We start from the raw sequence: 27,359 nt of genomic DNA on the forward strand, positions 1-27,359 counted from the left end.
CACACTTGTGGGTTGGGAGGGAAGGCAGGCTGGCAGGCGCTATTGTGCGTAGGTCCACTCGGGTGGCTGAGAGGGGGGAGGCTCGAGGCCGACGCGATTGGGGAATTTCAAGTGACCAGCGAGACTTGGGAAGGATGTCGTCTTGCGTAGGGGAGTTTGGAGGATCACGCGAAGGGATCATTGGCTGCTGACGCGGTCTGACGTCCTCGGGGGCGCCCGGAAGGACACGTGGAAATTTGGGTGGACGGGAAGCGAAACACTTCAATGATAACGACCACAGCGATGCCGGCGATTAGGCGCAGTAGTCGCGGCCTTCGGTTCAGGGTTTTGGTGGTCAGGAAATTTTCCCGTAGTCAGGAGCCCTTTTTTGTGGAGTTCCAATTGCGGGTTCCGCTGGTGGACGGCTCGAAAGGGCTAAGGTTTTTGTTCACGCAAGTTTACGCGTTACGCGTTTGTTACGCGTTCAAATACATGTTGGTATAAAAATGGAAAAGAAAAAAATATGAAAAAGTATATGTTAAACCGTAATAAACGTCTATAAACAAAAGAATACCTATATAGTAGTTGAGCAAATTTAGGATTTTCTAAACAAGTTAAAGACAAGATATAAAAAAACAGAAAAATGAAATACTTGTCGGAAAGTTCAATCACACATTAATAAAGTGGAAATAATACCAGTTATCAATGAAAACAATACAATACAACTCTACACAAAGGCGCTTCAACCAAACGAATAAAAAATATTTTACAGTACGCACATCAGCAGTAAAATATTAAAGTAAGCCTATCTAAACAGAAATTAAAAATTCATTATTTTAATGTTAATGTAACAATCATCGATTATTATTATACCAATGTTAGTTTGATAAATTGTATTAATAACAATCATATAATACTACAATCCATACAACATTATTGCATTATTATTACATTTACTTTCATAACATTTGGGTGTTTTTCGAGTGTTTCTTGTTTTTTTTTCTCTTGTGCATCAATTTGCTTTTTTTTTAACTAAATCATACACACTAAAAAAATTGGCCCTTTCGGTTTGCCACAACCGAATATTTTAATGCGTTGCACAATTACTTTACGCTGCGGATGATTTCTGCTTCCACAGTTTTGCCGTGCAGTTGCAAGCACCTTTTGCCACCCAGTAACAACCCAACAGGGCAACCGGAGCGAAATGCAGAAGGGCAGAAGAAAATAAACTTCCGACTATCCCCACGACGACCAGAGCCAAGCAGCAGCGTGCTGAAAAGCGAGGAAAGAAACGCACGGTGCATTGTTCCGGGAAGCGACTTCCCCCGGACGTCACACTCGTAAAAGAGATGACGTCCGATCGCGGAAGGCAGAAGGGCACACTCGAAAGGGTCGGAGAGCTGAGCAACAGGCACTTTGCGATAATCACGGTGGCCTTCTCGCGTGAATAATGCCGAAGTCCGCGGCGATAATCCCTTATCTGTCGGAAAACGCTGCGGTTTCGAGTTACGACGTTCCCGATTCGAGCGGATCGAGCAAAGTTTGAATTTTTTTTTCTGTAACGGCTTCGGTTGCGGTTGAAATTCTGCCCCAGACAGGTAGAAACCACTGAGCTTTGGCTTATTCGCGACCGTAATTGTTTGCCTAACCTAAGAAGGGCATCGGAAATATGGCACTTTTTATTCGTATTATGGGGAGTCCTTGCAAGGGAGCTATTTTTAGGAATCCTTCCAACGGTGGCTCATTTCAAATGTGCCGTTACGTAAATCCCTGAATTGGATGCTTTGAATACTATTAGTAGATTAGAGCAACTGCTCCCAGCGTGGCTGGTAATTAGGGATGAGAGTAATCAACCCTTCCTCGATTTTTGGTTCACTTTGCACTCAAAAGGAGTGATGCTTTCCGAACAGTCGTTCCACTGGCGTCCTCTACGGCAGATGTTTAGTTCCGGAAAAGCCGCCCTCCGCCGGCCGCCGGAAGAAATGAAGTTTTTTTTGTCATTTTTTTTCCTAGCTCGCTACGATGACGATCCCGGGAAGATTGTCTTTTTTCCCTCGCCTTTCGAAACGGAATCCACCCCACGATCCCTCCGCATTCGGCAAAACTGTGTTCCCGTGACGGGGGTGTTGCCAGATGAAAATGGAAAACCAGCACGGGTGTTACGCTGACGTCCTCGCTGCAAAGGGGGTTTTTCCTTTTCTTTTCTTTCTTTTCGCCCTTCCGATGTTGGATTGAGAAAAAGTTACCCAAATAGAACGGAGGGAATTTTAGGGCCATTCGCTGGGGATCGTCACTCGGTCTCGGGCGCCCTCAATGTTGGCGGCAGCATTTCGGTCCCTTATCGACGACGAACCACGCCGCTGCTGAGTCCCTTCAGCTGTATTTCACTGCGTGCGTGTGTGGGTGGTGCAGGAAAACTCGCTGATCCGGCTGCCCTGTGGCGCGCGGAAATCACTCGCAAAGGGTGCGTGGGCAGCCGAGGTTGCCTTGATCCGCAATATCTCTCTCTTTCTCTCTCTCTCTGTCTCTTTTTTTCGCTCTCTCGCTCTCGAACGGTCCGCCAACGGGAATAATTTAATGGAGGCGCGCGCGCGCACACACGCTTCCACGTGCTCGAAATTCGAATCTATCTTCGTTCGATCGGACCGTTTCACGCATTTCACTGCATTCTCGGACTCGGCATCATCTTCGCGCGGTTTGCGCCACACGTGAAAGCGCGTGCAGTTGATTTGAAAATTCAAATCGACTGTTTAGTGGCACTGTCTCCTTGATGTTGGGCTTGTTTGGAGCGCGCTCAAATCGAATGTTTTTGTCGCAATGTTACTCTTAGCGAGCGAGCGATATCATTGCAAATCACACGATTCGATTAGATCTTTTTGGTGATCGACCAAGCAGGCCCATTTCAAACCGGCTTCAACTCAATCCAAGTGAGCGCCGGCCTCCACCGACAACTGACAGTAATGACAGCGTGGAAAACCACCCCTAGCACTGGAACAGGTTGCTAGATAGGGCTGGTGCTTGGTCCCTTACCTGCAACGTGGCTTCCGCTGATCGTCTTCAGGTCGAGATTGCACATTCCAGATCCACGATATTCGCACGGTCCACATGGAGCATGTTCTCGGTTCCAGCAGGACATCCGTGAGGGCCATTTCTTGGTGACCAGTTTTGAAAAAAGAAAAAATATATATAACGCCCGTCGTTATTTTTATTCTTCGGTCACCTCATCTCCCCGTATCCTCCTCACTGTTCTCCACGCCCCACAACCCCCTCCCACCAGTGTCGATCTCGCTTTCGGGAGCCTGGCGTTTATTTGCGCGCTTGCTGCTGCTGCTGCTGCGTGTTCGGCCAATTCCAGGACGCTTGTTCCGGTGAATCAGAAGGCGAGCTGTCCTCCTTCTCGCGTTCCCACCCGGCCTCGCACCCTCTTGATATCTCCTTCCCCACTTTCACCCCATCCCTCGGGGCGTCGTCATTTTCCGTTCCAATCTCTTAAGAGGCTGCGTGCTGCTGCTGCTGCTCCGAAGAGCCTCCATTCAGTCCCCTCGCGGAAAGTTGCAAAGTTGTGGGACCGTAAAGTTGTGTGTGCTTTTTTTTTCCACCCTCTCTCTCTCTCTCTCGCTCTGCCATTCAAGGTGAAGACACCGCGGCGGCGCTGGGGTGGCTTCGATTGAGACAGGCGAGTTCTTCCCCTCTCAGCCGGAGCTATCGTAATGCCCCCGCACTTTGAAATATGCCGTTGTATTTTAGTGCGAATGAGGGGGTGACTCACAGAGGGGGTGAGAAGTGGTCTCGTTTCCTTGCACCGTCGTCGTCGTCGTCGACGGCAGCGTCGTCGTCATCGCGCGTTGATGTCGCCGTCGGTGGCCATACCGCGAAGAGGGCGAAATTCCCCTTTAATATTATATTTCTTTTCCCTTCCATCGTCGAAAATGAAGCAACGCCGCGGCGTCGACGGTGCCGTCGGACGGTTCGTTCGCTTCGGTCGGTCGAGGTCTCACTCTCCATGCCGGCCCACGCCAGCAGGCCAACTCCATTCTCTCCCTACAGTTTCGACTCCTACGTGGCGGCGCTGGTGATGAGGCCACGGCTGCTGTTTCTTTTTCCGCTTTTGCTCGCACACTGCCATGCCCGGGCGCGGGGAGTCGGGGGGGGGTGGGGGTGGACTGGGGTTGGATGGCAGCAGGAAAACAGCGCGCTCGAAGCTCTGATGGCAACATTGGCAGCCATTGGTAAAATAGCATCAGCCGAGGGTACCACCACCAGCAACAGCAGCAACAGCAGCAGCAATGGCGGCAGCGTCAGCAGAGTTGTTGGTGGGTGGTTGTGGGAGGGTGGAAGAGAGCGGGGACGCTCACTCCGTATCCGCCATCGATCGCGTTGCCGTTCATTCGCTTTGTTCATGTTGTATGTGCCCCGGTCTCGCTCTGTGGTCGGTTGGTGTGCTGTGCTTCGGTGCTATGCATCGCAGCACACCCTGGTACACCGAGGGCTCTGGCACAGTTGGGCGATGGGTGCACTTTTTGGTGGACAAAATATGTCCACCGAACGAGGCCCATCACAGCGTAGCCATGTTGCGATGCGTGCTTACAAACAAAATGGCCACCCACAGCATGGCCTATTTTGATCGAGCTTGCGATGACACAACTTCTTCTATCAAGTGTGCCCTACTTGCATGTTGTTCATGCAATTGGTGTCCTTTCTTACGGGAAGGTTGCGTTGATAGACCATAAATTGTGAGTCAAATGAGCACGAGCCCTTACGCTGCGTGTTGATTGAACTAATCGCATGATCGGACGATTTTCACCCAAAACCTTTCAAAACACAAAACCCATCAACCTTCCTTTCGAAGGAACGCATCATTTTTGACCAAAAAACCCACGAACAACCCAATGTGCCGCATACCAAAGGCGGACACACCAGCACACTTGGTTCGGCTCCGGTGCGATTATACCGCCGCCACCACCCTCCTTCCCTTTCCACCCCCGCCACCACCCCCTCGTATCCTCATCAACCATCCCAACCGCCAGCCACACGGCACACCAGCACACACACTCCCGCTCCCAAGATCCGTGGAACTTCGATTCCCGCAGCCGTTCGCTTGGTCGAATCGTGTCGCTCGTTGCTTCATTCCGCGTGCGGCCGTTCCTCTACACCCTTCCACCACCCTTCATCACCTTCACCTGCCACCTCACCATTCCCCGCAAGCCTTCCACCTCCTTCGACGTGCCGGACGTACAACACACAGCTGACACTCGCGTTTTCCCTTCATTTGCCGCACGTCAGCCCCTTGGTGCGCATCGGCCGCGTTTTCCTCTTGGGTCTGCCTTTTTTTTGCTGCTACTTCTGCTGCTGCTGCTGCTGGTGCTCTTGGCTCTCTAGCGTGCGCTGGTTCGAATCGGGCAGGGGAAATATAGCCCAGCGGTTCAGCGCTTCGAAAGCGCAGCATTTGCTGCCTGCCCTAATCGAGCCCCAGCAAAGCAGGCCGCTTGTGTTGCGTGAGCGAGACAGCGCGATGGTAGCGTTTTTTTTTGTGTGTCTTTCTCTTGTGCTGTTCGCTCTCTCTCGCTCTAGCGCTTACGTCAAAAGGGAATGTTTTGTTTCACTCGCTCAACTCGACATTTGCGTGCTTGGCGTGTTTCGCTTGCGTGCGGCTGTCAAACGCGATCTTGCTTTCTCTCTCTCTCTCTCTCTCTCTCTCTCTGGCTCACTCACTCACGCGGTATTGCGTGTTGCGTGTGTCCCTGCCCAAGGGTGGTGGCCTGGGTACTGGGTGAAAGGATGGCGGCTCAAATGGGTGAGAGGGCTGTTTTTTTTTACTTTTTCTCCTCTTCACACAACGCCTTTCAGTTGCTTCGCACTATTTTCGGGGCTACATCCTCCGTCCCTGGCTGGGGTAGCGGTGAGATAAACAGGACACGTACCGAAGGGTAGCGTTTTACCTCTCGCTCATCGGGTGGGTTTTTTGGGGTGCTTTCATATATATATATATATATATACACGCCACCGTCTCTATGCCTCATCCTGCGCACACCCGTATTAGGTCGCTCTCTCGCTCTCTCTCTCTCTCGCTTACAAGCGCACCCTTACCGGGGGTCCTTCCGCTGGGGATTGGAATGTTTTTCCTCGGTGTCGGGTGTTCGAGTCCTCCCTGGCAGGCAGGCAGATCAGGAGAGTTGTACGCACGTACCGACAATGCACACAACACACTGGCCGCTTTGCTTCGCCGCCCACACATACAGCGGCATGCACACACGTACAGCGCGTGGGGGAGGGCACACAAAAACCTAGGGGTGGAAAATGGGCGCCCAGGGTTCGCTCGTCGGCATAAGCGCACACACACACACACACTGGGTCGATCGAGTGAGGGGGGAGGGGGAGAGGATGCACAGGGGAGGGCAACCTGTCAAGGAGGGTGGAATTGCCAGAAACGAAGCGTTCGAAGCACCAAACCGGAATATAAAACATCCACGCAAAACCCCTCGCCGCCTCTTTCCGTTCTCACTTCCTCCCCTTGGGTGGGTTCGCGCACCCCAACCGGTTCCTCAAGCCACCTCTCCCCCTCCCCGCAACCCCACCCAGGGGTGGCCTTCGTGTCCGTCTTTCATCCCCTGACCAGAGTGTGGTTCGGGTTTTTTTTTCTGCTCGCATTTCGTTGTTTATCCGTTGCGTCTTTTCGCTTGCGTTTTCCCCTTTTCTTCCTCTTCTTTATGTACCAATACACATACCCAGTCGCGCTTCTTGAGCGATGCCTCCTTGCGTGGAATCTGCGCGGAATCGCCTCCTGCGATTCGCTCGCCGCGTATTATTATCCTTGTTTTTTCTTTTTGTTTCTTCTGTTGTTGTTGCTGCTGCTGCTGCTGCTTTCTTCCTTCGGTTCTGTTCGGTTGTTGCGAAAAGCAGAAAATACGCAACCCTTACCCCCCCCCCCCTCCCCCCACGCAGATGGTGGGTGCTGCGAAAGAGGGTTGTTTTTTCCGCTTCCTTGCCCATCCCAAAGGGGTCGTCCGGAGCCGTGAGGGCGTGCGTGTGAGCGTTTTATCGGAGAGAAGAAAAAAAAAGGGGTGACCCGGTCGCCCGCTAGGGGATGGGGCGAATAAAGCTGAATCCTTGCCCCTTTTTGTGCGTGTGTGTGTGTGTGTGGGATGACGTCGATTTTCCGAACCACCTTCGACCGGGGTTTGATGGTGCCGGGAAAGCTCGCATCCTCGTGGCTCTTTTTGGCGGGCAAAATGGCAAAAAAACATCCTGCGAGATAGTTCATCGAGATGCTGTTTTTGTGGCCATCCGGAAGAACTCGCCAGGATGCAGGATCGTCTATTTACCGACCAATAAAGAGGTGATGTCCACGTGCCGTCGAGTGGGTTGCAAAAGAACAAAAAGGACTCGCTCTGGGGTCGATCGATCGTGCACGATCGAGGAGCATCAAAGGGACACTTGTCCTTGCGTGCGCGTGTGTGTCCTGAGAGCGAAAAAGCTTTCGTTCACGCAATCGCTTCCATTCGCCACAATCGCTCTTAGGACGTCGATCGCACGTTGACTTGCAAGGACTTCGATCCACTTGTCAACATGTGCTCAACGTCCAAAAAGCGTCCTTTTTCGCCATGATCGAGCGAGAGTTTTGTGCGGCACGAAATTTTCCAGGACACGATCGACAGAGGGCAAAACACCATCGCGCACACATCGAGCGTACCTGCACAGCTAACGGCGAGCAGGATTCCGGGCACAAGCAGGACCTCCGGGATCTCCGTTAGTCCTCCTTACGCGAGCGCTTACCTGCGCGGGGGCTTCGACAACCTTATCCGCCTGCCGTGGGTGGGAAATGGGCCGTAGCTGACCCATTACCGGCATCCTTGTGGGCTCGTCCCTGGCGAGGTAAATGGCTGTTTATTTTCGTCCCTTTTTTTTGTCTGTCCCTTTCGATCCGTTCCCGGGTCCCAAATAAGGATTAGGGACCTTCGGGACGCTCGTCGGGATCCTGCGTCCGCTTTTGCGCTTTCCCTCTGTTTTTCTCACTCTCACTCTCTCTCTCTCTCTTCTCGTCCTTCCAATTGCCGGAATGCCTGCGCCCTCGGTTGTCCTCGCAACGTGGCCCTTTGGCGGTCTCTCGAGCGAACATGCGGTCCTGCCATCCCTTGGCGTCCTTTTTACCCTTATCTTGCTCGAAAAATGACAGCTCCCTTTCGAGTCGTTCCCTTTTCACCCGACCCAAGCCGCTTTCGCCCTTCGCTTTTATTTTTGCCCTCTCCCTTACCACAGCGAAGCACACCTTTGAGAGCGCGTTCACGTTTCGGCTCTCTGCGGTTGTTTTGTCCATGCGTGTCTTGTGCTCTCTCAAACGCGCGTGAACTCTCTCTCTCGCTCTCTTTTGTCGGACGGACGGAAAACCATCGCTTGCTGGAGGTTGGCCACCGATGGTGATGAATTTTCCCTCGCCGGCGCTCCAGCGATACGCACGTACGATACGCGACCGTGGTCACGTTTCGCTTGCGTTTCGAGTTTTTCGTGCGCGCGCGCGCTTTCGTACGCGCGATCTTTTCCGCAAGGCTCGACGGACGTGTGCGTGGATTTGTGACATTTGTGATCGAGCGTTGTGGTTTTTTTTTCTTCCGTTTGCTGTGCGTTTGTTGTCCTTGCCGTGTGTTCCGTGTGTTTCCTGTTCGTTCGTTCGTTCCGACAACGTCGGGCGAGTGTGTGATAGCGTGTCTTCTGGATGTGCGATTCAGACGCGCCTGTTGTTGTTGTGCTGGTGCCTTGGCCGTGTACGCCAACGTGCGTGATCCTGTTTCCTTGCGACGGCCAGCCCGACACCGGCGGACACCGTGTTCCGGCTCAATGTGTATCATAGAACATCCTCTCGGCGGCGGTTATGCTGTAAGTGTGGGTTTTGCATTTGAGGTGTCGAATTTGTCCAAAAAAAACCCAAAACCAAAAATGAGCTTTTCGAGAGCAAATGGTGTGATACAAGCAAGCGTGTTTGGGACGGATGCTTCCGGCGTATGGTGGCTCTCGAAAAGGACCTCGAAAGTGCATTGGCGTCACATTTTATTTTGTCACAAAACTACGTGCACATTTGTCTCCATTTTCCGTTGGCCTGCTAGTGTGTGCAGGATTGAGTGGGCAGCAAAATGTTGTGCATTTGTGGGAGCGTTCGTTTTTGATGTTGTTCTGATCCTGATTCGCCGTAGGGATGCCAAAAGCACCGAAATTGCAATTTGTTTATCCGACCATCCGAAGGATCGCAAGGAAGAGAAGGTGCACAAGTAAAAAAAAATCCCCCCGCACTTGGCGCGGCTCATTTTGTTTTTGTTTTGTGTAAGCTGCCGTGGGAGAAAGAGCGAGAAGATGTTACGCGGCATCACTCTCGATGCATTATTATCAAACATCGCCCAGCGAGCCAACGCGCGCAAGCCACTTGCGCGAGTTGCACCGCGAAAGCACACACATGCACGCACGCACACCACCCTAAACTAAGCTCTCGAGTCGATCGAGCGATCGTCCACCCCTCTTGGGAGCTTTTTTTTGTGTGTGCTTCTTATACACGGCTCCCCAGGGGATCGTACCATGGAAGGGTGGGGTTCCACGGCAAAGGGTGGGAGCTCGGGGCAGTAAGGGAGGGTGGAGGGGAAGGTGGATAAAAAAAAGCTCCATCAGAAGTTAATTTCGAGAGACCTCAAGCGAATGGCAGCGAAAAGAAACGGCCTCGTAACGTCGCATAGCGTCGTCTCCTTTCGCTTCGTTTATCGCGCTGTCTCCTTCTTGCGATCTTTCTCTCACTCTCTCTCTCTCGCGTTCACGTTACGCACGTCTTTTCGTCTGCTTCGCCGCTTGAGCTTGAGGTCCGTGCTTCCTTCCTTCGCTGGGTTTGGTTCGTATTTTTACGGGCGTTGCTTTTTGCGCTATTTTCCATCGCACCGTTTCTCCATCATCCGAAGGGGAGTGGAAGGGGGGGGGGGGGTGGTTTGGGAAAACCGGGAGAGAAAGGTTGCCCCCCGCACTAGCCTCCCTCCATCTCCCCCTCCCGGCCACGACGACGGAGGCCGGGAAAGAAAAACCGTTAACTATTTTTCCCCCCAAAGAAGAGAGTTTAATAATCTCTTCGCCCTGCTGCGCCCAACCACGGTTACCATGGCAACACGTACGGAAAGCGGCCCCCCCCCAGAAAGGGGGGGGGGGGTTGGAAGAGGAAGGGGCTCGAAGTGGAGCTTTAGTTCCGTCGTGCCCTTCTTCGCGTGCTCGCGATCGCGATCTCGCCCGGACCTTCTTTCACCATTGTGTGTGACGCAAAGCAGCCGCGAGTGGGCTTGAGCGAATGGCAACGGGTGGAGATGGGATATTTCCACCCCTTCGCCCCACTCCCATCCCCTCTTGCTTTCTCACCCTCTTCGTGGATCGTGAATGGCTTCACCCATTTGAGCGGGCGGGCGGCCTTTTTCGTCGTCATCAACGGCCGTTCTCTCTTCCAGGCGTTTGCTGCTTTGGTGGTGAGGGGGTTACGATCGGGCGGGGGCGTGGGCGGGAGGGGGGGGGTTATTTTTCCCATTTTTTGTTGCCGTTGTTGTTGTTGTTGCCGTTGTTGTGGAGCTCACCCTCATCAACCCCGTGGAAGCCAACATCTCGAGCCAACATTTCTCCGACTGCGCAAGACGCGCCACTGCGTCGTTGGCTTTTTGTATGTGTGTGCATGTGCGTGTGTGTGTGCGAGAGCTCGATCGATGCGCCACACGGATCCCCCGCACTACCCTCGATCGCACCCTGGCGAAAGATAAATTTATCCCATCGGTGGCCTGGGAGGGAACGAATTGAAGGAAGGACGCACCGTCCCAAGGTAAACACACACACACACACCCGAACCGCCCAAAGTTCTCCCGCCCTCGATGGGGGTCTCTTTTTTTTTCTCCTCGAAGCAAGCGCCAAAAGACGATCGGCCACTTGCGCACAAGAGGTGGGGGTGGGTTTGGAAAATAACTGACGATTCCCTCCTTTCACACGGCATCACGAGAGGGGGCAGACTTGTGAGTTGTGCTTTGGTGCCGTGTGACGTCCGAGCGAGACTTGGAGAGCAGAAAAAAAAACGCTGACACTCTTTGAGGGTGGGAAAAACAGGAAGAAGAAGAAGAATTTCGGCGACGCCAATCTCAACCCCCGTCCTCGATGGGGGGGGGGGGGGGGCAGCAGAGCGACGATGACCTCGTCGTCGTCGTCGTCGTCGTCGTCGTCCTCCTTCTCGGTTGGTTGGCGTTGCTTTGGTGGAGCCGGCCTTTTTCTTTTGTTGCGGCCACGGGAAGGGCACGAACGAACGAAATCACGCAGAAACAAAGCGCCATCGGTAAGGGGGGAGGACGTGGGGGAGGGCGTGGGTGAGGAACACTCACACCAAAGCATCTAAACGGGTCACGCAACGGACCTCCGGCGCACGTCCGTCGTCAGGTCGTTCTGAAGGAGCAAAAAAAAACAAAAAAAAAAACAACCCCACGCAAAAGGCACACCTTGGAGTCCTTTTGTTTTGGCTGCTCGTCCTGCCGAGGGTGGCGTTTTTCCGAACGCGAGCGGAGGCCCTCGCTCACACGTCATCGGTGGAAAAAGCCCGAAAAGAGAGTGGGCTTTTCTCTCGCTATTTTTAACGGAATTCGATTTGCGTAGGCGAATTTTTACATTGGACGGTTTTCTACGGGGCCAGGACGCGAGCTTCTCCCCATCCAGGAAGGAAAGGTTCGTCCTTACAAACGTGGGTGTGTGTGTGGCATTAGATCGCGTGACTCTGGCGTCGCTCCGGCTGTCAGACGTTCGTGGTTCCGAAAAAGGGCTGCCTCCCACACCTACAATGAGGCTTTTCTTTCCAATTTCCTTAGCGCGACATGCGCGAGTCCTGGACGTGGGTGTGTGTGCTTCGTTTTCGGTATTTTCCAATCCCCTCACCGAAGGCTCATTGCCACCCTGTGTTGTCCTGTAATCGCTCCGCCGTCACATTCTGATTGATCAAACGCGCCTAGCAAAAGGGGTCCCAAAACCTGAGACCAAACGCTGAAGTCCTTTTTTTTGGCGCCACTTGTCCTCCTACGTGGGGCTTAATTTTGGAGAGCAACCCAAAGCGAGCAATGACCAAGTGTCGATGGTATGTCCTTTTCGCATTTCCATGGCACGCGTTCGAATTCGATAAGCCTTTACTCGAACAAAAAAAAGGAGGACTCAATCATCCACAGTTCCGACGATGGACGCGCGTCGAACGCGAAAACACCCCCAAAAGGGACCAACAACAACCTCCCCCACGGCGACAAAATCTCGCTCCATCCGTAACCATCGATTGGGGTGCAATAAAAAGGCCGCCGCCGCCACCGCCGGGGTGAAGATCCTGGTCGGCGAAGAAGCGCAATCGAGCGCTGGCAGAATGGAATGGGGATTATAAATATGTTTTATGAATGAACTGGGCCCGGCGTCTGGGCTGGGGGTGAAAGAAGCAGACAAGAGAGAGAGAGAGAGAGAGAGAGAGAGAGAGAGAGAGAGAACGACGACGGGGGCATGATAAATACGTACGTGCGTGTGCGATTTTGCCAATCGTTCAATTAGCGAGCTGTTGGTTGGTGAAAAGGCCCACCGAAATATGCCACCCGGTGTGCTTTATAATGGCGGCCAAAGATGGCGGACAGAGTCGTGGGTGGAAAGAAGGGGGAAAGAAATTAGGGCGGGTTGTGGTTGTAAACAGAAACCATATGATTTTTACGATCGTTTATCGGGTTTGGCTTTAATTTATGTGATTATGGTCCGTCCAATTTGGTTTGACCGTGAAATGGGTCGAACTGTTCGCGTTCATTCATCATCCCTGCGTACCTCCATCGACAGAAGTCATCTAATCGAGGCTGTTTTTTCTTCTTCTTCTTCTTGTTCTTTTGCGTTCCCAGCATTCGACACTAAAGATGGGTCAAGATACGGAAGCAACAACGGCTGCGGCCGTCACCAGCACGCCCAGCAACACCAGCAACGCGTCGTTGTGTGGCAACAAGCGAAAATACGACGAAATCTCGACTGACGCACCGACCAAGACAACACCGGACATCGGAGTGTCCACGGAGTGCGAGATGGTCGTCGATGTGGTGGTGTACGACGACAACCACCAGCAACACCAGCAACACCTGCAGCAACAGAGCTCGGAAGGGGCCACTCCCGAGGTGGTCGAAAGTCAGCGGCTCAAGGAAAGTGAAGCCGAATCCGAGGGTATTAAGGCGTGCAAGAGTCCTCGATATGATGGTGATGAGGTGTTGCAAGAGGACAACACCGCACAGGTAGCTCAGGAAGATGCGCCAGTGCAGAAGATGGAGGTCATCTCGGAGAGCCTCGTCAATACTAGCGTCAGTACAACCCTCGCGACGAGTAGCAGCAGTAGTAGCAGCAGCAGTAGCAGCAGTAGTAGCAGTAGTACCATAAGCAACGTTAGCGTTAGCAACAGCAGTAGTGTGACGGTCAGTAGTCCTTTCATCACCGCCTCGCCAACGATCCTTAGTCCGACGGCACCGATCCTGTTGACGGCATCGCTTGCGGCGGAACCGGAAGAGAACACGATTGCAAAGTTGGAAGCTGTCGCCGTGCCAGGTGAGACGTCCTGGAACTGTGAGCCGATCGTGGACAGCATTAGCAAGCTCCAAGCGGTGGCAGTACCCGGAGAAACGTGGGGTAGTGGGGCGGATAGTACGCGATCGACACTAGCGACCACATTGCTGGTAGCGGAAGACCTCGATGATGATGATGATGATTTTGAGGATGACTTCGATGATGATGAGACGATCCTGCCCGGGTACTCGTCTATGCGTTATCCTTGTTCACCGAATCGTGGGACTACGGTGGCTTCGGTGGGTCCACCAGGTGGTGCGGGATACATTAATCCGGCTTATCCGAAGCCCGGATACTTCCCGGAACCCTATCAGAACTGTGCGCGAACAGGAGCGTCCAATAATGGTGCCCAGCAGTACGCAAACCGTGGTTACGGATGGGCCCAACATGGCTACTATTCACCTCCTTACGAGGCTCCAAGTTCGCAACAAACCATCCGTTGTGCGGAAAATGGCAAGAGTTACTTTGAGCTGGGATCGGCCAATTATGGGAATGCGGCAGCAGCAGCTGCTGCAGCGGCAGCAGCCTCAGCAGGCCCACCAGGAGGACCAATGAACCCAGCCATTCCGATGGGAGCAGCTCAACAGCAGCAGCAGCAGCAGCAACAGCAACAGCCAGCGGGAGTTGTGGGTCCTTTCGCAACACCTGGACTCATGCCGGGTGGTAGACCGCATCATCTGAAGCGATGCTGTGATGGACGTAATATGTCCTGCAGCAACAAGCAGTGCTACAAGGAGCGTCGGCTTAAGATGATGAACCTGTCCATGTTCAAGTTGGCCAGATTCCGGCAGGCCTCGGATCAATCGCTCTACCGTTCCGTGCTCATCTGCAACACGCTTAAGTCGATCGAACGCGAGATCGACAACGAAAACAAGGAGTTTAGCCATCACCACCAACAACAACATCAGCAGCAACAGCAGCATTTCCATCACCAGCAGCAGCAGCAGCAGCAACACCATTACCACATGCAGCAACAGCAACAACAGCAGCAGCAACACGCGGGTTTACACCATCAATTATCACCTTTGGCACCTCCACCACCACCGCCACCATCGTCGGGAGCGAGTTCTACTCCACCAACGGGTGACTACTTTAGCAACCGGAATCCTGCCAACCGACAAACACCTGCAGCACCAACCACCAACTCTGGTTATGGTCTGCCAGCGGGCAGTGATCCTGCGACTATCACAATGCAGCTGTCACCGTACGATCAGCAACAACAGCAGCAGCAACAACATCAGCAACACATGCTTCATCCTCTGCATCATCATCATCACCTGCAGCATCATCATCACCATCCTCATCCGCAGTCCCAGCAACACCTGCAGCAGCAACAGCAGCAACAACAACAGCAGCAGCAACTGCAACAACAGCATCACCATCTACAGCTGCTCCATCAGCAACATCCGATGGTGCCACATCTTGCCAACGGAGGACACACACACCCGCTAAAGGATCCTCAATCGGGTCGTGCGACTCCTTTCCCAGCCACCGGTGCTAATCCGACCACCTTGGGTGACACTTGTACCACAAACAGCACGAGTAGTAGCAGCAGCAGCAGCAGCAGCAGCACGAGCAGCAGTAGTACCACCAGCAGTAGTTCTGGCGCCAGCAACACCTCCGTTACCTACCAACAGCTTGTTCACCAGCATCACCAGCAGGAACCTCTGCAGCAGCAGCAGCAGCAGCAACAGCAACAGCAACAAGACCAACCCCAACTGCAGGTTCTCCATCAACACCATCTTCATCATCACCTCGAATCGCAGCAGCAACAACACGACCCAGATCCGGTTGCAAGCAGCTTCACCGATGACGATTGCACACGCCCAATCAACTGGGGTTCGGTGTTAAGCCTATCCTCACAGTCAGCGTTGGATCCGCTCACCGGAAGTGACCTGTTCGTGACGTCCCCGACGAGTGCCGTGTCCGTCGTTGTTGATGAGGACGATGACGCCGTTTCCACTTCACCAAACACGGTCGTTGTCGTCGATAGCTGTGAGCAACCGAGCTCTGGCTCAGGTGTTCCAGCAGGATCTGCACCGGGAAACCGATCACCAACGGGTGAGGATAGTGCCATCATCTCCGGTTCGACTTCCATCAGTGACTCTGGCGGAAACAACACCGGTGGGAGTAATGTAGCTGGACCAGAGGGAACCGTAGTTGGTGGTGAGATCGATACAACCGTAAACTCCACTGGAAGTTCCACAAACAGCTCGTCAGGAGGTGGCAGCAGTAGTAGCAAAACGAACGTCAGCAACAGCAGCACCGGAGGGCACGCGAGTACAAACACGTCGACGGCAACAACGACGGGGGGCGTTGATGTTGATAACGTGGACGTGGATATGGACGGTAGTGGAGGTCTTCCCGTGACACCACGTGACACGGACGTAGTTGATGATCCCAGCGTACCTGCGGCTCCATCAGCAACAGCTGCTACCGGCACGGATGAACTCGATCGTTCGATCTTAACCAGCTCCACCACGACGCTCACCTCACTGACGACGCTTACGAGCAGCAGCAACAGCAGCAACAACAGCAGCAGCAACAACAACAACAGCAACAGCAGCAGCAACAGCAACAACAACACGAGAGCTGACATCAGCCAGCTGACGACGTTGACCAGCAGCAGTGTGGCAACTTCACCGTTACTCTCATCCTGTGCCTCAGCTCTGCAGCACTACAGCAGTCTTCAGCAGCAGCACCAGCAACAACAGCAACAACACCATCATCATCATCATCACCAGCACCAGCAGCAGCAGCAGCAGCACCATCAATTCCAACACCACCAGGGAGCGATGCACCACGCAACTACCAGTCCGAGTGGTTCGAGTTGTTGGGAGTTTGCGTACCTCGATATGGATCTTGGGACAACGCACGAGCTGTACGACATGTTCCCGAGCTGCTACAAGATCACGTCCTTCAACTCGACCGATCACGTCGACGTGCTGGGTCTGAAGGGTCCAATGCTTGAAGGTCCCAGCAAGGTCGTGTGTGGTGACAACGAGATGGACTCGTTCACGACTCACATCATGGTTGGGAGTTAGTATTGAACAACCGCCGTGTGTCGACGTGGCACTCGCTGAACATGTGTGTGGGTGGGTGTGGGTGTGCCACATATTGTTGCTGTTGTTGAGCTTGTTGTTGTTGGCTGTGCTTTAATGTGTTTGCTGGGAAAGCAGGCAAACGGTTCCTTATAGGTGGTAGAACGGGTACTACGGCGATTAAAGGGCTCTAAGTGCTGTAGAGCTCTCTAGGACTCTAGGTGGGCTGATAGCTGGTTGGTTTGGATTTGAATCAGGACACGATCAGGACGATCGATCGAGAATCGGAACAGTATTTTCTTTCTCTTTCTTTTGGCGTAATGATCGGTGCCATAGCAAACACAGACATACACACACACACTCTCTGGTCGCTTCTGGTTTTTTGTTTAAACACACAGCCACATAAACTAGGTTTAAACACGTCCTGTTCCGATGGTCTGTGGTCCTTTTGTGGACCTTTTGCAACAGATTGACTTCATTCTAGTCCACGGTAACTTTCGGTGCGCGTTTGTTTTTTTGTTTTGCTTTGTTTTTATATTGCAGTTGTCGAACCTTCGTCGGCAGCAGCAGCAGATCCTGGCAGGACACGAGAGTGCAACAGTTAAACAGAAAAAAAAACACACACACACCCTCACACAGAAACATACAGCAAACGATGGTCAATTGAGAGGAGGGAAGGTTTTCGGTTTTAAGGACAGATGTAGGAGGTTGTTGCTCGCCCGTTGTTGCTAAAACATTCGCGGTTGTGCTGCAAAGCAATCGAGCAATGTTTGATTTTTAAAACATTTAAAGCGCTTGCAATACTCGACACGAGCGGGGGAAAGCATTCGAATCGCAAAACAATCGATGTGTGGGTGTGTGTGTGATGTATTATAGATGGAACAGGAATGCAGAGCGAGATTATATACACATTCGGTAGCGTATAATGATGGTGTTGAAGCGAGGTTGATGTGTAAAAAGCAAAAGCAAAAGCAAAAGCAAAAGTTGATGTCGGTAGAAAACAAAGATCGAGCACGATCGAGACGATCACCTCTCTAGTAGGGCTCTAGAAGTAAGGAAGCAAGGAAGCTGCACAACAAAACGTGTCGCAGATTGCAAGGGATCTTTTAAAGGCTAGGACATACGCAGACAAAGCACGAATGCTTACGGAAAGTGTTTTAACAAGAGAGAGAGAGAGAGAAAAAACAGAAACAGTAACAGCTACTACGGCAACTCTTAGTGTATTATCTCCGTAGACGTAGACTACCGTTCGAGTAAGCAAGTGAACAAAAAAGAGTAATTTATTGATCTATTAAATATACATACACATAGGACGTATATACGTATATATATATACAAACTACAGTAAGATGTACATATAGAAGTTAGGAGCGCGCGGAAAGACTAGGGCAGAGAACCTGTGTGTTTAAAACAAACAAAAAATTGAAGCACGGGACGTCTAGAACAAAATGAAGGCAGTCTTTCGTTCACGTAACCGACCGCGACACGTGGTTTGGGGGGACGTGAAAACCTAGCAAAAGAACAAAACTACAAAGATGGGCAGCGGCGAGTAATAAAACAGAAAATTACTGCAAATATTTAACCATTAGCGTGAGTGTATCATTATTGTCGTATCCGAAATGCAAAAGTTCGTTAAATGGTCCGCACTTTCGAAAAGAAACATTGAGGTAATGTACGAATATTGCCGCCGTTGAATGCGCAGACTTTCGCCGTTGAATCGCAGCAGAATTCAAATTTCGATATCATCAACACGGGTTTGGGTCGAAAGAAATGCTACCTCTGCGCTGGTATGCTCTCCTGGTGTTTTCTGAAAATTTTGAAAATTGGAAATTTTACGCAAAAGTAACAGGAGAGCATGTCGGCTAAGAGCATACATTTTTCACCACCAACACGTGGCTGGTTGTACTAAATTTTGGTACTAATTGGACGGCAGGTTGAAAAACTCACCAATAGATGGCGCTGTCAGATGAAGCGTTTTGAAAAGTTTCAAGGAAATATTTAGCGCCATCTATGAGTGAATATTTGAAATATATTTTCTCTTTAGCGTATTTAGCGCCATCTATTGTAAAGTAGAATAACCAATAATAAAATTTGAAACGTTTCATTGTTTGAAACGTTTCACCATCTGAAACTTTTCGTTTCGGTTTTTTTAAAAAACGTTTCGGATTTTTTCAACCTCCTGACTGGTATGCTCTCCTGTTACTTTTGAGTTAAATTTTCGGTTTTGCTCGTTCAGTACGCAGACATTTTTTGCTTCTTTTGCCAACATTTAGACATTCCCACTTTCCACGCTGTTGTGAATTCGTTGATAATAATCGCTTTCTAGGCAAATATGTTTGTAAACATATATATTTAATAACTTTTTCGGATGAAAACGTAATAAATAGAAATGGACTAGTAGTAAAGATGCTTTCAACTATATAAAGTTTTGGTACGGTGGAAGTACTTTATTATAATATCAGCAAGTCATACTAGCAGAGACGGGACATTTTTCCCGACTCTTCGCGTGTTGACTATTTGGGATTTCATATCCGTTTCTAAACCATTCTCAGACAACTAAAAACAAGCTTAATAAGACCACCACTGGATACTCGCACTGGAAGCGGGGCAATTGTTCGGTTAAGTCCTTTATTTACACCCAATTTAGTTCCATTCGGCGATTTCCTACAATACCGTTCAATCGATCAGCGCGCGCTTCTAGTTCTGTCCGGACAGGAATTTGGACAGAAAGTCGGTCGGTTTCGGTTCCTGGCTTTCCTTCCAGTAGCGCATAATGTGTGCCTTCTGCTTCCAAATTTCGACTGATTCTTTCAGTTCCATTTGTCCCTTGATGACGAGCATATCGATCACGCGAATATCGGTGACATTTTTATGCCGTAGGAATTCTTCCCGCAACTTCTCCCGGCACTGCTCAACCGACTTCGGGATGTCGTAGTCCATCACTGTAGATATCGCGTCGAGCGGCACCAGATATCCGGGGCATCCGGGAAAAAAACAAGAGAGATGGGTTACAATCGCTATCGAACCAAACAATAACAAAGCAGCCACGGGTCGATAGCGCTGCACTGCTGAGCATCCCGATGACATAACACACATCGACACGGTTCTTACCGATGTACGGAATTTGACGATACCAGGCTTTGTAGAGGTTCAGCACACGCTTGCGGGCTTCCTCACGGTCAACCGACAGGATCGGGCGCACGGATTGCACCGTCCGCCTTACAGCTTCGCGGCTAGCCATGCTAGAACCTCGTTAAAATCTTTCACAGTCACTCGAAAAGTTGGAACAGCAGATTTGCACTCTTCGAGTTAAGATCAATGTTGTGACAGTTGTGTTTTTTTCTTCGGGCGATTGTCATAGGTACTGTCAAACGTAATGTAGTTTGCACAAGCGTCGCATATATTACAAAATATGGTCAAAAACGGAACCAAATATAGGAGGGGAGTTTTATGAAGTGAATTGGTAACGATACTAAATGCTAAATAGATAAATATATTCGTTTCAATACCTTTTCTGCTCCTAGTTTCAGGATGTTAAATAAATGAAGATCGCTGAGGTTTCTCAAGTTGGATAGTAGGCTGTTAGAGGCGAATCAATTTTTGAAATTCAAAGTTTCTACAGAAAAACCATCATAGAAGAGGCTGTTTGCTTGCTGAACGATTACCGATGTATTTTATTTCTTCTTATGCTTGATTAACATTTTGAGTTTTATACGGTCTTTCTACCGGTTTTATTTGATATTGAACGGCCGATCTAATATCTCAACGTGGCATTCTTATTCAGACAAATGGCTGGGTGTGTAGAAGCAATTATTTTTCTTTCAAATACGTTTATTCTCTTGTTACACAAATGATTGAAAACGTAGATTGTTTGGTGTAAGGAAATGAACTACAAAATAAAAATTTCCATTAGGTTTAGTTATCAGTTCATAAAATAAATTGCTACTTCATGAGAGACAGATTAGATTCAAATTTCTCTTTATGAAAGCACCCATATTGCAAAATAAAGTATCCAACCCTTGCATATTTCATTAACATTATCTACCAAACATGGTTTCAAATTGTGTAAAAGAGTTTCACAAAAGAGCAGAGGAAACGTAAAAAATCAGTCGTACTTCTGACTAGTTGATAAATTATTTGTGCTTCACATCAATTCGTTTCGTACTAAATTTTTAATAGTACGCTTTGTATCATACACGGTTCTCCTCGAACCGTGGATGAACCGTTTCCCACCTGTACGACAGACGCCACGTGGTCAATTTTAATTCAGTGTCATTCAAACTATATTATGAGATATCGTCATTCATCTTATCGTGCAACCTTAAAAAATGTAAACGTACTACACCAATGCACCTTATTCGATTCCTTCACATGCATTTTTTTGCAGTTGATTATTTTTTATAGGGAGCAATGTATCCGTTATGTCCCTATATTGTTTATTCGTCGTACTAGATAGGCGTTTTTAGGTTTATAAGAGTCTTGAAAACTTCATACTGCGTTTTTTTTTAAATAACATTTTCTCTTGCTTTCGTTATGCTAGACTTTTGCTACGATACTTTTGAATCTGTTTTGTACAATTTACCTTAGCTACTTTTACAGGTGTTAGCGGGAAAAGGATTTTATCCGAAAATGGCAATGAGTTAGAGAACATGGGGTTTAGATATAACACCAGGTAAGGTCACAACTTTTCCATATTTTTTCCATTACTCAGGAAGTGATTAAAATGAATCATTTCTACGATTGTTGATGAATAGTAAAACTATAGCAATAAATAATGTAATATAAAATATTAAATCTGTACAGATTGCCCTTAACTTATCTTGTCGTAGGATAGATTCGTCGATGAAATTGATACTCGTGCCATTTAAATATAAAAATGATAAAGATAACATAGTCCTGGGATAAACGATAAACTACGTCTTTAAAACATTGCAAACGTTAAAACGCTTTCTACAAGAACATACAAGAGTGATAAATTCAAAGGAAAGAGATTAAAAAGAAACTTTCAAAGTGTGGAAACGATCACAAAGAACACAATTGTAAATAATGGCCTGAGTCCCATGATTTTGTTGGTATGATTTCACATTCTTCCGAAAGTTCGGCGCGATTGGAAATGATACTCATCAAAATAAGTGAAGAAAATACTACATATAAGTAAGACTAAATCACAAAGCGTACGCACTCGTAACTATTCCTACCGTGCAGATCTAAACGAGTTTGTTTTAATACATAAGAAAAGCTTCAATCGAAACCACACACGCGCGGGTTGCATGTTCCGGCAACAGGTGTTGTAGAGGCAGTGGAAGAAAACATTTTAATAACTGCACTGTTGCAATTTGGTATTTGTTTCTCTTAGTTTGCTAAAAAATCCCTACAAAAATTGGCAGAGATGGTTTTGAATCCTAAACAAACAACGCGCTATAGCAATAAATTTCCTAACATTTTATCATATCCAAAAGGCTAGCTAACCCTATTGGACATCATTAACAATAAGCAACGATTCTGTTTGTATGGTTTATCATTTGGTTTGTCGTTATCATTCTACACCTAAGACAGCAGTAGAATCGTAGTGGCTCGTCTCAATGTGGTAAATCATGGACTCGTATGATAAATAAAATAAACATAATTTCACAAAGCATCTCTCGAAGAGGGAAATGGATCATCGAATTATTTTAGACTAGTTTAGCATGCTTACAACTACCAATCTATGTCCCAATTCCTTCTTTGCAAATGGTATCGAGATCATTCATATATAGAAAGATAAGACGTCCCTTGCGAATTAGGACCGGGGACCATTTGATTCCCACCATTAACGAAACTACGTTGCTTGGTGTGGATGAAGTTCCCCGTTACACGTGTCATCCTTTAGAACGTTTTGATTTCAGTGCCATTTGATTAGAGTTCCTATTGCAACATATTTGTATACTAAGTCACTTAATGCTACTGTTTGTTTGCATTAGGCAAATCATAAACGTTTGTATCTTAGTGCTTTTTACGGGAGCTTGGAGTCTAACTTGGTTGCGGCGCTACTAAAGCAGCACTAGACTGGCGTAGCAACATCGAAGGAGGACGTTGGCCTCCTTTCCGGAGGTCCGTCGCACCAACAACATTCTGTTGTTGAGCCGTAAGATGCTGATGTGGCGGCGGAAGAGGTTGATTGTGCGGTGGAACAAGTGGAGGATGTTCGGGACGTGCACCGGGAGGCTGGTTAGCGCCAGTTGACAAATTCTCCTTCTGCGTATCATCCGTGTGTGACTGTTGCCGCTGAAGTACCTCCATGTATTCTCGGATGAGATTTGCAATTTGGAAAGCCTAATTGAGAGAAACAACATCGATGAAGGAAAGTATAGAAAATTTTGCATTTGATTGTCTTACCTGTGCCGTTGTAAGGATGACTTTCGATTGTTTTTTATCGGACCCAGTGATTATCATGAGACAGTTCATGTTGGGCGAGAAAGAAAGTATCGATTGATAATCGTACGTGCATAGCGTGTTTCGTGAGCGATGCTCAAGCAAATGCAGGCCCTTTTGGTCAACTGCTAGCCATAGCATTCGCGGCCAGTTGGAGGTGAAAGATTGCATCACGTCAAATATGGTGGCCTTATGCAGGGGCCAGCTTTGGATGAGATTCAGGAAGGATTTTTTCGCTTCCGCCGGTGTGGTGCCTCGCAGGCTCTGGTGATGCATTGCTACACTGTCGCGCGGGATGTTGGGAACGAAACGTGGCGGTAAGCAGTGGGCTGCGATAGGCCGATAGTCCTGAACCACGTCGGAACTGTCTCCCAGCTCAAGTTGTCCTTGTAGAGCAGTTAACATAATCTACAATAGAAAAGAGGGATTCGTAGAGAAACTTCAAATATAAACCCAAATCCTTGATGGTTGTTACTACGTACAGCCTCCATTTCGGTGATTGGAAAACGTTCGGTACGCAAACCGTGTAGCACCTGGTGGTAGAGCAATTCCTTTTCGACGGGGTCGTCCAGGTTCATGTACTGATCGCAGAACAGATGTTTCTTGAAGAGAAACAGATGATGCTGCCGGCGGCAGGCGGGTGGTAAGTTGGAACTCTGATTTTGTTGTACTGCCTGTGCGGCCGCAGTACGGTATTTTTCCCATTTTGACATAACATCAGCAACCTTTTCGTCCGGCAATAAGCTGCGTTCCGATGCTCCCAACACTTCGTAGATAGCATAGCCTATAGCGCCAGTAACCGTATTCCCAAAAAAAGACACCAATTAGTTGCAATCAAAAAGCACACGTTAGTTCAATGTTAATATTGCATATAATCAACGGATTGTCGTCTATGTTCCAGAAAACATAGCAAACGGAGAATTTCGATTTCAAAATTGTTGATTATTCTTTAAGTTAAAGCTCAGACTTCTCAATACGGCCTGGCCGTCTCTAAATAAATAATAATAATAGCAGATCAAACTTAAAAACCACTTCATACTACGTAACTGAAGCCACCGCATGCGCAAACTGATGTAAAATTTAATGTGTACATTCACGTACTCGTAGCATCTCATTACTTTTATTAAATGATCAAAATGAAACTTACCTAGTGCATTTTCCTGAAGACCGATCTTTTTCTTCACGATTTCCATCACCTCTCGAGAGGTCGAGCTTGGGTGGAACTCGACCGAATGATACTGCCCGTCCATGAAGTGGAACCGCGCATAGATTGGCCGTCGGTTGATTGTACAAATGATCTCTTCCCGCGACGGTGGCCATTGGCGTCGCCGAGTGCCCTGCGTTTTGAAGAAACATTTCTCCGCAAAACGTGCATATTTGCCCTCCTCGGTGATGAAATCACTAGCACAACGTTTGAGATGACCGAGCAAGTACTTGCGCACTACCTTCTGTGGCGGTAGTATGACACTACACGCTAGCGACAGCAGCGCCCAGTGACGCAAGTTGACACGGGAATTAGGATCGGGATGGTCGGTCGTTTGCTTGATCAGCTGCAGATACAGTTCATTCAGAAGGGATTCCTTGCGCATGCAACGATCCATGATCGATTGTATGAGCGTAATGTGTTCATCTTCTGCACGCTGAACTGTTTCGCCTGTGATCGTAGCGATGGGAAATGTGGCATTAGAAAGAACAATAATGTATGATCAATGTGAATTCAAGTAGCTACTCGAAAAACAATAGCATAGAATAACGAAGCGGGAAATGGTTATTTTTAAACTCGAAGCTTACCGTTTTGTCCGAGACCGGCGTAGGTGAGAATCGAATTGAATACTTGCAGCATAGCCTGCTCCTCTTGATCGGGCAGCTTGCTCAGACTTTGTGGCAGTGCCTGGCGACTGAATGCCCAGTATGCGTGCGGGAAACCCTTGTACGTTTCACCATGATCATGCACCGGACTACCATGCTCGGCGCGCAGCTTTTCCAATCGATGTTTCGAAAGCCGACGCAGTGTATTGCGCAGGAACCCACCGCTTGGATCCTGTGGTTTGCGTAAAATTTCCGCATCTACCAAGTGCCGCCTGCACACGACCAAGTTGTGATGCAATCGAACACGATCCTCGTTCGTAATACCCTTGCTCTTCTTCGGTGGTACCTCGTTCTCCGTTATCCAGTTCGAGAGGGCTGGATAGTATGACACGATCAGCGATCCGATTTCATTCTTTTGTGCCGTTTCAAACACAAAGCATCGCTGCTGATCGTTGCTCGTACTTGTATGGCGGTTCAGGCTGATTGTTATGAAACTATCGCTCGGATCGAGCATGATCGATTCCACCTCAGCGTAACGGAACTCGTACAAAACGAACTTATCATCCGGTTTGATTAGGATGATTCCCTCACAGTTCACGCCGAGGATCAGACTGTTGCCATAGCTCCAATAGCCACGGTAGGACACGGCAAACATCGTCGTGCCATACAGTGGGTACTGCATGACACACGACAGGTACAACACCTTTGCCGTTAGCTCCGTACGTCCTGAACCGTACTGTCGATGAGCTTGGGCCAGTATCGGTACCCAGAACTGTTCTTCACGAGTTTTCGAGATGCGCTCCGGAAGGTAGCTTGGCACGTCTGAGTAATACTCCGGCTTCGGTTGGTTCGACGGATCCCCGAGGGCAACTTGTGCCTGCAAACCGGCAAGCTGAAGAGCAACCTTTTCTGATACCGGAAAATCGTCGCACTGAAAAAAAAAAACAAATTTGTCGATGTAATAATGAAATGAATGGATGTGTGATAGAATATGGATTGGGTTTATTACCTTCACTACGCTGTAAACGGCTTGCGCGTACAGCATATTAACTTCCACCGGGTCTTGTGAGAGCTCACGAGTGCTTTTGAATAAACGCTTCTTAAACACGAAACGATTTTCACCGGAACCCAGGGTAGTCGCGTTTTTACGCAGCGTCGCATTGGAAGCATGAATCTTTGTCTGCTTGCTGTGGAAAGCAGTTTCGGAAAAAAAGAAAACTCGTTTTCAATTTGAGTGCCCAGCCGAGTCCAAGGACCTGTTCGGATCCTTGCAAAACAACATCGACGGTGTCCGCAAGTCACACAGCAAAGGCTGTGGCTAGTCGTACGGTAAAATTGTTTGTCAATTCCCCATCGTCACGTGGTGGTTTTTGTCAGGTAGTGTAGTACTTGGGAAGTTTTGTGCTCAGCAGTTCCTCAGGCAATTTCAGATAAAGGACGATCCGGTATGCACGTCGATTGACTTTTTTCACTATATTCGTCAGACGACAGTCTCGGTTACGTCCACTGGATTAGGTTTGTGATTCGTTAAGATTTTCGTGCATACATGTGCAGTATGCATGGGATACGTTGAATTTGCCGGAAAAATTGAAAAAAGAAGCAGTCCAAGATAGATTATTCGATCGCATTGAAATAAAATTGTTACTAGGATTGGTATGTACACATTGCAATCCATTCCAAATTGTTCCCTCACATAACACCGCACAGCAAACTAACACACGGTACACAGGTGGCCTTATTTGAGCTATGATGATGCTAAAAGACGCTATCATTTTCTGAAAGAACACATCTACTTAATATCTACATAATAAATACAATATACACATTGTTGTTACTGACGTACAGCGGCAGTTACTGCTGTTAGATTTTACGGTATGTAAAGAGATGTTACATACATATGCTACTGAGCAAATACAAATTATCAAATTATTCAATAAACCGAGAAGGTTCAATGCTTTACTCCAGATAATTCAGGAAATTTGTCCACATATATACGAAAAGCATATCAAATTTATATGTTAAATGTATTAATATTGTATGAACATCATGTATCAATTAAATGTAGGTATACCATGGAGAAGAGGATGAGTTGATTACTTTGCATGGTCAACGGTAGTACTTTTGGTCTGGATTTTGGTCAGTCGATTAGAGAGTAAGAGTTGGCACATGTTCCGTCTGCCAAGCTTTCGTGATAAGATTCCAAACTCCCCAAGTCACACAAAAATCGTAAAAAAAGACAAACAACAGAAAAAATCAACTACTTACGCTTCCCAAGCAGCGATGATGTCGTATAAATAATCATGTGATTTAACATGCTCCTCTCCATCTGGACGCGATTGATAGATTGCCCAACCTTCGATGTTACAAAGTCCTAGCTTTTCCGCCAATTTAGCTACAGCGTCGCTTGCAGTATCGGTTGGATGAACGTCGATAGCTTTCGTGCGTCCATCAAGGAAAAAGAACCGGCAAACGATAGTTCCGAGTCGTCTCATAGCCTACGAAATGGGCATTAAAGGT

General features: G+C 48.7%; 3 protein-coding genes across 3 annotated transcripts in view; 1 reads left to right on the forward strand and 2 right to left on the reverse strand.

Moving 5' to 3' along the window:
- Window positions 1-8,811: 8,811 nt before the first annotated feature.
- LOC128732264 (myb-like protein AA) lies at window positions 8,812-16,625 on the forward strand. The gene is made up of 3 exons (XM_053825446.1): window positions 8,812-8,850; window positions 12,876-13,070; window positions 13,101-16,625. The coding sequence occupies exons 1-3, from the start codon at window positions 8,812-8,814 to the stop codon at window positions 16,623-16,625; spliced, it is 3,759 nt and encodes a 1,252-aa protein (XP_053681421.1).
- Window positions 16,626-19,049: 2,424 nt separating this feature from the next.
- LOC128731380 (NADH dehydrogenase [ubiquinone] 1 alpha subcomplex subunit 6) lies at window positions 19,050-19,931 on the reverse strand. The gene is made up of 2 exons (XM_053824495.1): window positions 19,734-19,931; window positions 19,050-19,564 (listed from the first exon to the last, which is right to left on the reverse strand). The coding sequence occupies exons 1-2, from the start codon at window positions 19,861-19,863 to the stop codon at window positions 19,320-19,322; spliced, it is 375 nt and encodes a 124-aa protein (XP_053680470.1). The 5' UTR covers window positions 19,864-19,931; the 3' UTR covers window positions 19,050-19,319.
- A 2,700-nt stretch (window positions 19,932-22,631) lies between these two features.
- Window positions 22,632-27,359, reverse strand: part of LOC128732273 (unconventional myosin heavy chain 6) — a 32,271-nt gene continuing 27,543 nt past the window's right edge. Inside the window, exons 8-14 of the mRNA XM_053825458.1 lie at window positions 27,108-27,337; window positions 25,852-26,029; window positions 24,825-25,773; window positions 24,181-24,687; window positions 23,516-23,817; window positions 22,998-23,441; window positions 22,632-22,934 (exon numbers count right to left, since the gene is read on the reverse strand). Coding sequence (XP_053681433.1) covers window positions 22,632-22,934; window positions 22,998-23,441; window positions 23,516-23,817; window positions 24,181-24,687; window positions 24,825-25,773; window positions 25,852-26,029; window positions 27,108-27,337 — 2,913 coding nt within the window. The remainder of the gene's footprint in view (window positions 22,935-22,997; window positions 23,442-23,515; window positions 23,818-24,180; window positions 24,688-24,824; window positions 25,774-25,851; window positions 26,030-27,107; window positions 27,338-27,359) is intronic.

Source organism: Anopheles nili, chromosome 2 (assembly GCF_943737925.1).
Source record: "Anopheles nili chromosome 2, idAnoNiliSN_F5_01, whole genome shotgun sequence".
NCBI lineage: Eukaryota > Metazoa > Arthropoda > Insecta > Diptera > Culicidae > Anopheles > Anopheles nili.

Coding starts and splice junctions, on each gene's coding strand:
- LOC128731380 (XM_053824495.1), bottom strand. CDS start 19,863: ATGGCTAGCCGCGAAGCTGTAAGGCGGACGGTGCAATCCGTGCGCCCG. Junction 19,565..19,733: donor TCGTCAAATTCCGTACATCG/GTAAGAACCGTG, acceptor CGATATCTACAG/TGATGGACTACGACATCCCG.
- LOC128732264 (XM_053825446.1), top strand. CDS start 8,812: ATGTGTATCATAGAACATCCTCTCGGCGGCGGTTATGCT. Junction 8,851..12,875: donor CTCTCGGCGGCGGTTATGCT/GTAAGTGTGGGT, acceptor TTGCGTTCCCAG/CATTCGACACTAAAGATGGG. Junction 13,071..13,100: donor AGATGGTCGTCGATGTGGTG/GTGTACGACGAC, acceptor CAGCAACACCAG/CAACACCTGCAGCAACAGAG.